Genomic DNA, 12695 nt, shown 5'->3' on the forward strand with positions numbered 1-12695 from the left:
GCCCCATAAATCCTTGGCAGAGTGCATATTTCCTCTCCACATCCCTCCTGATTGTAACTAGTTTGGAAAGCAGGACTTCCTGTCACTAAGCATTCTTGGGCCTTCGCGAGTTGGCAAATGCGGGGAATTAACTGGAAGAAGAAAGCTAATCGGATGATTTCCATCAAAGGAGCTGAGATTCCAAATGGACTTTGAGGGAACAAAAATTCCACTTGCAAACACCACAATGCTGTCTGAGACAGTAAGGACAATCATTAAATATCCAAAAGAAACGCAGTCAAAACTATCCCCAGTATTCCAGTAGGTGCTAAGTAATCCTGCCTCAGACTCGGTGTAGCCTTTTGCAGCAAGGCAAATGTACACTGTGGTACTGAAGGCTATCCAAGGTAATTTGGCTGCCTCTGAAACTGGATTTGGGCTGTCAGCCATAGCTTCTGGCTCCAAGCTAAGCTTTTTGTACATTGACTGAAGAAAGGTTCTTTCACAGTGTAACTCCTCCTAAGCTAACCTGTGGCCCCCCCGAACAGCCACCTGATTTAAGATGCAGATGTGGTTAGTTACCCTCATCCATCAGCAGTGGATTTATCACTGAAAAGCATTTTCTCAAAGCATTATCTTCAGAACTCCATCCCAATAGGTCTGAAAGGGCAAGTGGAAAATTCCTGCCTTCTCTCTACTTCCAGCCTGCCAGGAGTTTTCCATATGTCAGTAGTGCTTAAGATTAAGTGCCTAAGTTTCAGCATTTCTCTAGCATCTTTCGTACTGTGAACTCACAGTTCTTTACAAACATTCAGCCTTGGGCCCACTTCGCCTTCCTTGAATTCTTTTGAGGTGGGGAAGGATATTACCCCTATTTTATAGAGGAAGAGACTGAGGCACAAAGTTCAACTGACTAACCAAAGGCCACAGAGTAAGTCAGTATCAGTCTGGAGTAGTATCCAGAAATCCTGACTCTTGGAGCTCTAACCACTGAATATGCTTTCTCCTTTGCCATTATCCTACATTGGTGTTTTGCAAAAGCAGCATCTTTGGCAAATACTTATTGGAAATGCTCTCCAGACAGAAGAGATTGCAGCCCTCTGTTTTGTTAGTATTCTTCCATTACCCCTTGCATGGGGGTAGCTTTGCTCCCACCGGGGGAAATTTTGAAACAAAAAAGTTGGAAAGAGACTGACAGGGCTTGGTTTGGGCTTCTACAGGAGAGGAAGAGAGCAGAGTAGTACCAGTAATTACTTTTTAGGACCTGACCCCTTATAGCTTTCTCTATCCACTTGCTCATGCAGCCTCTCTGGGCAAGGGCCTTCTAGTCCTGTGTAGCACTCCCACTCCTTTTTGTGTGGCTGTGCAGTTATCGTTAGGGTCTCTAAGAGAATTAGCTGCTTGAGTAGCAGAATCCAGTTTCTCCTTGTATTAGATTGAGGGCTGGCAGTTTATACTCTAAGTCACAAGCTTATGTCCTATCTGGGGTCTCCGGTGAGACAGCTTGGTGGATTTGCATTGGATTCATAGATTCTAAGGCTAGAAAGGTCCATTGTGATCATCTGGTCTGATCTCCTGTATCACACAGGCCAGAGACCTGCCCCAAAATAGTTCCTAGAGCCGAGCTCGTAGAAAAACATCCAATCTGGATTTAAACATTGCCAGTGATGAAGCATCCCCCACGAGCCTGGTTAATTACTTTCACTGTTAAAAATGTATGCCTTATTTCCAGTCTGAATTTGTCTCGCTTCAGCTTCCAGCCAGTGGATCACGTTAGACCTGTCTTTGCTAGATTGAGGAGCCCAATATTAAATGTTTGTTCCGCATGCAGGGACTTGTAGACTGTAATCAAGTCATCCCTTAACTTTTGTGTTAAGCTAAATAGAATGAGCTCCTTGTGTCTATCCAGGTCATTAATAAAAATGTTAAATAGCATCAAGCCAAGAACTGATCCCTGTGGTAACGCACTGAGACACAACTGCTAGATCGGGGTAGGCAACCTATGGCACGCGTGCCGAAGGCGGCACACGAGCTGATTTTCAGTGGCACTCGCACTGCCCAGGTCCTGGCACCGGTCCGGGGGGCTCTGCATTTTAATTTAATTTTAAATGAAGCTTCTTAAACATTTTAAAAACCTTATTAACTAAACTATTGTATATAAAGTAATATATTATAGACTTATAAAAAGAGAGCTTCTAAAATCTTTAAAATATATTACTGGCACGCAAAACCTTAAATTAGAGTGAATAAATGAAGACTCAGCACTGAAAGGTTGCCGACCCCGTGCTAGATGATTCCCGGTTTACAATTACATTTTGAGACCCATCTGTTAGCTATCTTTTAATCCACTTAATGTGTGCTACATTAATTTTACATCGTTGTGGTTATTAATCAAAATGTCATGCAGTTCCAAGTCAAACACCTTACAGAAGTCTCATCAACACTATCACCTTTATTCACTAAACTTGTAATTTCATCAGAAAAAGATATCAGGTTACACAAGATCTATTTTCCATTAACCCCTATTGACTGCATTAATTAGATTACCCTCCTTTTATTCTTTAATTGAGACCTATATGTTACCAACAGGCCTAAGATTATCTGGGTCATCCTCTTCACCCTTTTTAAATATCGGCACAACATTAGCTTACTTCTAGATTTCTGGAATTTCTCCAGGTTCCAGTACTTATTGAAAATCAACTTTAATGTTCAGCCAGCTCTTTGAAAACTCTTGGATGCAAGTTATCTGGACCTGCTGATTTTAGAAATGTCCAACTTTAGTTGCTACTGTTTAGTATCCTCCTGAGATACTAATGGAATGGAAAGTTATAATATGACTTCATCTGTTTTTTTCCCCCATATACAGAACAAGAATGTTTGATTATCTTTATTGAATGCCTTTTCTGCATTGGGCCGCTGGCCAAAGTACTTTATTTTATTTTATTTTATTTCTTTTCTAGGGACTTTTGTTTGCTTATTGATACAGCAGTGCCACCTACTGGTGAAGCAGAGTACTTAAAGCAAATGACTGATTTGAAATCACTGTCTTGTTAGTCTTTAAAAGAATGTTTTTCTTTGTCCTCAGAAACGATCCCAGCCTCTGGAATTCATTGATCCACTAGCCAACAAAAAGCCTAGGATATCTCACTTGGCCCATAGAACTCAGCCCACTTTTAATGGGAAACTGAACTCCTCGAACGGGAAAGATGCACCTGCTCCTGCCGTGCAGTCGGCTGTGGCCGATTCTGTCAGCTCCGGCTCTCACTTACCAGTTCTGGAGCTTCCAAGGCCTCATGACCCCCTTTCTGATGTCAGCAGTGACCTAAGTCACAATGGCAGAGACTGTGAGAACCCAGAGGCAACTGACAGATTGACTAATACTTTGTCAACAGACTGTCCCCAAACGAGCAAACACAACTGTAGCTCACTGTATGTGAAAACAAAGAAAAAATCCAAAAAGCACAAAGAAAAAGAGAGAAAAGAGAAAAGTGAAGAAAAATGCAAAGAGGAGAAGCAGGACTGTGAACTAATCAAGAAAGGTGGCTTAAAAACGAATACCTCCAAGGGTGTCGCAGGTATGTGAATTCTGAAACTCTTTGCCTGCCTGTACGAACAAATGGCTGCATGGAAAATATCGATTGTATGGTGAGTTTAGAACAGAAACAAAGTGTCCTGCCTATAGATCCAAGGCCAGAGACTGTGCTAGTGAAACTCTCTCACTATCTCTATCTAGATCAACATATGGGCTTTTCTGTGCAGAGTGTATCAAGGTTTTCCTGTTTAATTTTGATTTTATACTGTTTTGGAATCTACTTCTGATTTGTGTCCAGTTTCTCCTAATTAAATTAAAAGCCTTGTATTAGTACATGGATAGTCATTCTGGTCTGAATACCAGTTTGTCACTGATTACTTATAGCTGCCACTCTATTTCCCAACGGATTTGCATTTTCATATTGTTGATCATTGTGTTGATTTTAACTCCATAATGGAAAAACTAGTCACATCAAAGGCATTAAAAGCCTTTGTGGATACAATGTTGGATACAACAGAAGCTGTAGATAAACTTAACATGATACCTGTTGTTGTTAGGACTCAGACAGTATAAGCTTTCAAGCTAATAAAGTTCATTGTTATATCTTATTTACCTGATCTAATTTTCTCAAGGATCAACAAAACTACCAACATCTCAAGTGTTAAAAAGGAAGAATGGAAAAAACAACCCCAATACAGAGTTTCAAAGATTACTTGCTGCGTAGATTCACAGAAATTACGTGGGAAAACATCTGTTGGCTAATCTAGTCCATTCACCTGTTAGTGCAGTCATGTTTCCTGTTTGCTACTACTTTGTCAAGTCTAATTTATAATGTCTCAAGTAATATTGCTTCTACTGCAGCCATGGAAAATAGTAGTTCAAGGCTCATAGATCTGTCACTAAATTATACATTACATCCAGCCTTTTTTCCTTAATTTTACCCCATTACTTCTAATTAAACGCCATTTTTAACCACACTAAATCCTCTCCAGCTTTGATGCATGGGAATGCATATACCTTCCTTTCTTTTGAGTAGAGTTTATCTTTTACAGGAGATCATTCTATTTTTTACTTGTATTTGGGCTTTAACAGAATGTAACTGTTTTTGATAAAGGGACACACTTGTTTTAGAGAATGAACTTCCAGTTCAATATGGGGTGAACTCAATCGAGAAGATATTAAATCTCATGATTTCCCGTCCTAGCCAGAGCAGTTCATGTACACAGGATCTGATTGCTGACAAGTGATTTCAACTGCTATCGTGTAGGCTGTTCTGACCATTATAAATGGGGAAGGTTTTGGTACTTCAGGATGCTTTCCTGGTACGCTTTCCTTCGCCTTAAGGAAGTCTTGGTACAGCCTCCGACAGGAATGTATCTTAAAAGGGAAAATTGGGGCAGCTCATCCTAGGACTGGATTTATTACTTCAGACGTAGCTTTGGGATAACTACTCCAGAGGAATTTTAGGGGGATGAAAACACCAAAGTAGTTGTAGCTGATGCTATAAATGTGGGTCTTGGGGAATATGCTACCATTTCTATGTAACTCATTTCTGTATTACAAGATCAATATAGAGTCAAGATTCTACTTGCTTTGCTGACTCATTTGCTTTGAAGCACATTGTACTTCTCCAAAATAGGATGAGTACACCCTCAGTTCTGTGGCTTTGAAGCCACCCCCATTTGCCTCTGCAACTTGCTTCTTCCTCTCAGACTGCAGCTGACTTCCTAGTAGGGCCAATCAGAGCATTGCACACTTCTCACCTTTCAAGTTAATTTCCCGCTGCTTATGGGGTATCCTCCCCTGAGGTGGTCATAAGAACATAGCCATACCGCATGCCAGTGGCCAGATGCTTCAGAGGGAAAGAACAGCAGAGGGCAGTTTTCAGTGACCAGTTACTGATCCATGAGAGGATAACTTATCCCATGACTGCTTGATTTGCTTAAGAGCCTTTGCTGAGGAACCTTGTCAAAGGCATTCTGAAAGTCCAAGTACATTGTTTCGACTGGATTACCCTTGTCCACATGCTTGTTGTCTCCCTCAGAGAATTCTAATAGATTGGTGAGGCATGATTTCCCTTTACAAAAGCTGTGTTGACTCTTCCACAACAAATTGTGTTCATCAGTATGTCTGATCATTCTATTCTTTACTGTAGTTTCAACCAATTTGCCTGGTACTGAAATTAACAGTATCGGCGGCCTGTAATTGCTAGGACCACCTCTGGAGCCTTCTTTACAAATAGGTGTTATATTAGCTACCCTCCACTTACCTGGTACAGAGACTGATTTAAGTGGTAGGATACATACCATAGTTAGTAGTTCTGCAATTTCACATTTGAGTTCCTTCACAACTCTTAGGTGAATATTATCTGGTCCTGGTGACTTATTAGTGTTTAATTTATTAATTTGTTCCAAAACCTCCTCTAATGACACCTCAATCTGGGACAGTTCCTCAGATTTGTCACGTGAAAGGAATAGTTAGTTATGTGTTCAGCTCAGATTGAAGTCAAGTCTACCTTGGACCTAAATCTTATGCCTGCCAAGATCTGGTGCCATTCTCTTACCCCAAGAAAACCTTATGGGATTTTTAGGTGATGTCTACACTGGCAATTGAACGACAAAACTTTTGTCTTTCAGAGGTGTTATCCCCTCTCCCCCGAAAGACAAGTTTTGCTGTGACGAGTGCCAGTATGAACAGCGCATTGTCGACAGGAACGCTCTCCTGCCGACAACGCAAACGCTGTTTGTGGGAGGGGTGAACGTTTTTTGTTGGGCAGAGAGCCGACAAACAGCGGCCACACTGCACGCCTTTTAGCGGCATGGCTGTAGCGACACAACCATTTTGCTAAAAGCTTTCTGGAATAGGGAGTGCTTCCTGTTGGGCTCTGTGTGTGGATGGCCTACTCTGTAGACATGCATGAATAACAGCAGGTGTTTGCTTTATGAAGCCATACATCTCTAAATGCAGTGTTGAACATATCCCTTCATCCCATTCTGACATGTAAAACATGAATAGCAGTAAAGCATGTAGTATAGAACAGAAGGGGAAATAACTATACTCTGCTCAACTTTCTGATCTGTCCATCTGGACTGCATTCATTTGTTTTGCAGTTCACTAGTGCTGGGATTAGTATGTTATCCCTGCTGGGTGGCATGCAGCAATATTTATAAACCAGTTAAATTAAGAGATGTTTTTGCTGCTCAACGCATTTGCAAATAGATGAATATTAGCTAAATCTTGCAATTCCAGCCATCTCATAATGTTGATACACTCTGCCTTAGGTCAGTTAAAACTAGAACCACAAATCCTTTTCTATCAAGGAAAATGCATTTTGTAAATGGGGTATGAAGTTGGACTGTAGCTAAACATACCTTTGTAAGATGTAGGGCTGATGCAAATGTGGGTTTTTATTTTTTGCAGGTTTAAATGGAACGTGCAATAATTCTAGTGTACCAACATCAACTTCGGAAATGCCAGATTATTTATTGTAAGTATCTTCATTGTATCATTACCTTGGGATCCAATTCCAAACTATTCATCAAAACCAGCTGGTGACTAAGACATAACTAACTCAGTTATTTTCTGATTTCTATGTTAGAACTCTGTAAAAATTTATTTAAAAAACCAAACACAAACCCAGGTATTGAATCCAAATTCACAAACGTATGGCCTTAAACTCCAACTACGTTTTACAGCAGGTTCTTCCTCCCCTCCACCCCCAAATTCAAGGCTGTTTTCCCTGCAGTGGTTGATTACACCTACCCCATAAATAGCAATATCTAATTGTCAACGCCCTTGAAACACATTAATCCTGACAACCCGTTTGGAGGTCGGTAAACAATATCCTATTTTATAGATGGAGACCTTGAGAGGAAATAACTTGCTAGTATTAGACAGAAGTCAGTCACTTTCCCAGCAGTACTCTGGATTCTTAGGGTATATCTGAAAGATCATCTTGTTGCAAGGAAAACCCTGTACTGAGTTTGATGGGGAAGTGAGAAACTGCTTTTTAAAATGTTTGCTGTTAAGTGTATTTATCTGTAATGTTTTAGTGTTCACAAATATTGCTAATGATTTTAGTATCAGTCCACTTGTAAGCCAGGAACCTGTTTGTTCAATCAGTGTTAAATATGGCTCTAGATCCTTTTGTCCAGTCATTGACTGAATATGATATGAGATTTTATTTTTGCTGGTATCCTTGCTGTGTGGGTGGTGAGGATAGTGAGGTTCTATCTCCCTTTGTTTTAGTGACATCTGACCTGTTGTGTGACCTACTCACAAGTCTTTGTGGTGGTGTGTGGGTGAAAGATGGCTCCAGATAGGACGTTAATGGATAGTTGAATTAGGTGGGGAAAAGTAGCAGGCTCAGAATACCAGTTTGGGTTACTCCTCATAGGAAGGGTAATCCCTGGGTTATGGTGCCTTAGACTCCTTTTTTTAATCAAATCCCCCTGACTCCCATTAAGCAGTACTTGTTGCTATGGGTAACTCACATCTCTTCTACTTGAGTTTTTGGTATCAGAGGGGTAGCCGTGTTAGTCTGGATCTGTAAAAAGCAACAGAGTCAGATGTCTGACGAAGTGGGTATTCACCCACGAAAGCTTATGCTCCAATACGTCTGTTAGTCTAGAAGGTGCCACAGGACTCTTTGTCGCTTGAGTTTTTTGGCTGCTTCAAGCCAGATCTGTTTGTAAATAAAACTCCACACTTTCTGCTGTTGTGAAATGTCACTCAGATCTGGCACATATACCCCTGAATCGGGCAAGGTAGTGCTGCCAGCCCTCTTCTAGCCTCACTGGGTCCATTTTGGGGTACCCAGGGATCATGCAGCCTTGTGTTTCATGAAGAGGTGGAGAGGAGGGCATCCTTTATTCTTCTTGCAATGCAAAAATGGCCAGTCACAGCTTGGTGTATTAGAGGGTATGACGGTTTCCCGTGCTCTAATCAAAGTGGTGGTTTTATTGGTGTATAGGGGAATTCACAACTGAGTTCTTTGAATGGATGTTGGCACTGCTGTTGAAGAAATTGAGGACTGTTTGAGTGCAGCATGCATGTAAGATGTTACCTCTGATAGGCCACCATGTCTTTCTAGAGTGAGGAATCCTTGGGGGTTATACCCAGAGAGAGAAAACACCTGAGCTGCCAGCCATATACTCAACCTTGTCTTTGGGTCTGATTTGAATGTTTGATATTTGAGTCACTGAGTAGTCTGACCATCACCCCATGTGCCTGATACAGATGTGAAACCTTACCTCTGAGTGCCATTTTCTCAGTGCATGGCACTAATGCATATTATAGATATTTGCAACGTACACTCCTCTCCAGCAAGCATCTGACTTCCTCTTCCAACCAGTATGTTGACCAGCTCAGTGACTGACCGTTATTAGCTGGTGGAAACGACCATCAGCTTGGTGGTTTCTTCACCCATATTGGTGGCTTCTTTTGCCTGAGGTCACTGTGGCTTAAGTTTCCAGAAATCAAACCAGTCAGGCTGTGATGAGATGGCCAGGGTGCATCACTGGAGCCTCCTCCTCGTTTGTGCAGTAAGTTTGTGGCAATTCAGAAAGACAAGGTGGGGGAGGTGGTAATGCTGATTGGACCAGCTTTTGCTGATGAGAGAGACAAGCTTTCCAGGTAGACAGAGCTCTTCCTCAGGTCTGGGAAAGGAACTTCCAGCGTCACAGCTGGAACAGATAGAATATGTGCTAAGTATTTATGCTAAACTAAGGGACCATTCAAGGTGAAGTGGCCCGTTAACATCCTTGTATCATAGGACAAAAATAGGGGTGGGGGGTTAGTAGTTACAAGTTGTTGTAATAAGCCATAAATCCAGTGTCTTTATTAAGACCATGATTTTAAGGCTACGTCTACACTGCAAACCTCACAGCAGCACAGCTATGCTGCTGTGAGCTCTCCTGCGTCGTCACTCTGTGCCGACGGGACAGAGCTCTCCCGTCGGTATCCTTCAACCACCCCAACGAGCGGCTGTAGCTGTGTTGGTGGGAGAGCCTCTCCTGCTGCCGTAGCACTGTCTACCCCAGTCGGTGAAACTTATGTCAGTCAGGTGTGTTTTATTTATTTTTTCACACCCCGACTGACAAAAGTTTTACTAACAAACGTGCTAGTGTAGACACAGCCTTAGTATCCAGCAGCTTATGAGGTTAAATTCCCAGGCTCATCTTTTGAAAATGTTGAGGGTGAGGATTGATAGCTCAGGTACGGAGTGATCGCTTTGTGTCCTCTCGCCTATGCAGTCTGCTGGTCAGTAGCCCAGTAAAACCACAACTTTGCAGCACAGAGAACAGTCGTATCCTCTAATAAACTGATAGGTAGCTGGGCCACTCGGAGTACCTTTCCCAGCCCCGAGGAAGAGCTCTGTGTATCTGGAACGCTTGTCTCTCACCGACAGAAGTTGGTCCAATAAACGATATTACTTCACCCACCTTGTGTCTCTCATTCTGGGACCAATGTGGCTATCACAACACTGCATACAACATACATGTCAATTCAGTCACTTTAGTGGTGCATCTTAATAAATTAGGCTCCCTTTAATACAGAGCGGTAATAGTTCAGAGTCCTTCACTCTGTTCTCCTTCAGTCACTCAAGACCTGTGTTAGCCTGGCAGATCTCCAGCCCCCCCCGTCACTGCTGCAAAGAGTAAGGTGAGAGATTGGTGGTGTGACCTATGGTAAACTTGTTAAAGCAGATGTGAGGTCAAACATGGAGATGAAAAGGGAAGAGTGGTCGCTTATATCGGACTAGTTAGAAGGTGCCCTGCTGAAAGTCAGGTTAATTGTGTTTGATTAAACTGAGTGGCTTTTAAATGACCTACAAGATGTCCCTTTGGATATGCATGGGCACTCTGTGTGTTCGGTTTGTGCAAGGTATTTTCAGAAGGTGAAGAGGGGATATGTCCCCTTTTTTAATATGGGAAGTGCTGTGCCTTCTGTGTTCGTGCAGTCCCCAGACCAGTGGGGGCCCAGTGCTGACTGAGGCGTCCAGGTGCTGTTGCAATGCAAATAACACTGTTTGTCCTGGAAGGCAAGCACTTGCCAGACCTGCTTCTTTGAACTGCAGTAACATTGCTGCTTGAAAAGAGACATTTGTTGTAAACTGCTGTTTAAACTCTGTTCCCTTCAGAAAATATGCATCCATTTCCTCTTTGGAGCAGCGTCAGAGTTATAAGAATGACTTCAATGCGGAGTACAATGAGTACAGAGACTTGCACGCCCGGATAGAGAGAATAACTCGACGGTTCACCCAGTTAGATTCCCAGCTGAAGCAGCTTTCGCAAGGCTCTGAAGAATATAAGGTATAAGCAGGAATATCTGTTTGAAAACCTAACCCTGCCGCTCGCAGAGCTGTGGTTTGGTTGTAGTTCATGTGGCCTTCTTGTTGGGGTGTCTTGGGAGGACTTGCCTCAGGCACTGGGAGACTGTGTTAAATGCACTGTACACAGCCCAGAACTGATGGAGGCAGAGCGTTCATGCAGCTGACAGCTTTTCAGGCTGTTTGTACAACAGCCCTGTGTTCTTTCAGTTGAAACACACATTGTGGTACTTGTTGACAACGAGCAGCCTCCCTGAGACAATTGGTGTCCCCAGCCAAACCCTGCTGTATATCATTACATATTTCACCCATATGGGAGCTTATTAAAGATGGAAAGCGAGTTAATATGGGGTCATCTGTTTCTCCTGACGCTTTGATCTTAATAGTAGAGTAGTATTCAACCTGTCAGACTGTTTTTAAGAGCTTTAACTATTCATTAGCTTGAGAAAATAAATTTCACTGAGGATAATAAACTGTTCTTTACGGAGCACTTCTTGTACTGCTCCAGTGTCCTTCACCTCCCCTGAAATACCCTTTGTTTTGCTGTTGCTTTTCTTGGGACAGCAAAATAATTCAACACTCGTCAGTGGAGGAAAGTTAAGCTACATGCAGAGTAGACTAGGTAGCTCTCCTCAAGAACTGCATTCTTGGGGCCTGATCCTTCCAGCACTTGCTGTCGGTGTAACCATTGCCAGGGTGAGTCATTGAAGCCAATGAAGCCACTCGCAGTAAAACGCACAGTAACTGTTGAAGGGGTCAGGCCCTTGTTTTGGATCAACTAATTGTTGGCCAGCTGTACATATTTCGGGCTCTGTCCTTGCCACATCTCCTCCACTAAACCGTAGCTGCTTTTTTCCCTTTTGATATTGAACAGCCAACTCTTTTATGTGAATGCAAATATACATTTTTATTTATTTTGCCATCAAGTTAGCATATCTCCTGTACGCTGTACTGGAAATTCTGAACTGGCCACTTTTCAATTTGGAAAGGGCCACGATGACCTAAAACACACCAAAATAATTCCAGGTGCAAGAAACTGGGGGGGGAAATATACAGTAATTCTTTCCATGTGATAGTTTGATAAACAGCGCCCTCTGGGAAAGAGGTCAGGGTCTCACTGGACTCAACTTTGAATAGTCAAAGTGCCACTCACTAAAGTAGGTTCCAGTTGTATTGTTTTTATAGAAACAAAGAACTTGATGATGTCCTTTCTTTTTCAGACGATCCATGATCAAATTTTACAGGAATATCGTAAAATCAAAAAGGTGAGTGAAAACTCTCAGCCACAAATTAAAATAATCCCTTTCTCCACTTAGCAGGGACAAGGTTTAGCTTATGTGATTTGTCTGGTTGCAATTTGTCAGGAAGGAAAGAGCTCCCTCTGCTGGTTAGATGGGGCTCAATGGCTGAGGCAAGGCCCTTCAGTGAGATGTGTTAGCACTTCGTCTATGTTAGAATCATAGAATATCAAGGTTGGAAAGGACCGCAGGAGGTATCTAGTCCAACCCCCTGCTCAAAGCAGGACCAATCCCCAAACAGATCAGATTTTTGCCCCAGATCCCTACATGGCCCCCTGGAATGAGCTAAGTTTCTGTGTTAGTGCCTAGGATAGCAAAAGGGCACATCTGAGGCTTTGAGTAACAGTTATTGGGGTCCCCCTTGTTTTGTGGTGTCACTGGCATTTCTCAATGCATGACGATATAACTACGTTCAAAGTGGCTACTAATACAGATGGACTGGCCATTAAAATCCTCCACTGAGGATACTGGCCTGTTGGTTTTATTCTTTGTGTTGCACCTGCAGTGTTTTATGTGCCTCAGACATGTAAAACGACATGGTCCCTGCCCCGAGGGC

The 12695-nt window shown here is 42.4% G+C and overlaps 1 protein-coding gene across 1 annotated transcript in view; it reads left to right on the forward strand.

Annotated features, from left to right (window-relative positions):
* ELL (elongation factor for RNA polymerase II) overlaps positions 1-12695 on the forward strand; it is an 82743-nt gene that overhangs the window by 64592 nt on the left and 5456 nt on the right. The window contains exons 8-11 of the mRNA XM_005278996.5: positions 3065-3554; positions 6932-6998; positions 10653-10824; positions 12062-12106. Coding sequence (XP_005279053.1) covers positions 3065-3554; positions 6932-6998; positions 10653-10824; positions 12062-12106 — 774 coding nt within the window. The remainder of the gene's footprint in view (positions 1-3064; positions 3555-6931; positions 6999-10652; positions 10825-12061; positions 12107-12695) is intronic.

Source organism: Chrysemys picta, chromosome 25, assembly GCF_011386835.1.
Source record: "Chrysemys picta bellii isolate R12L10 chromosome 25, ASM1138683v2, whole genome shotgun sequence".
In the NCBI taxonomy this organism is placed as follows: Eukaryota; Metazoa; Chordata; order Testudines; family Emydidae; genus Chrysemys; species Chrysemys picta.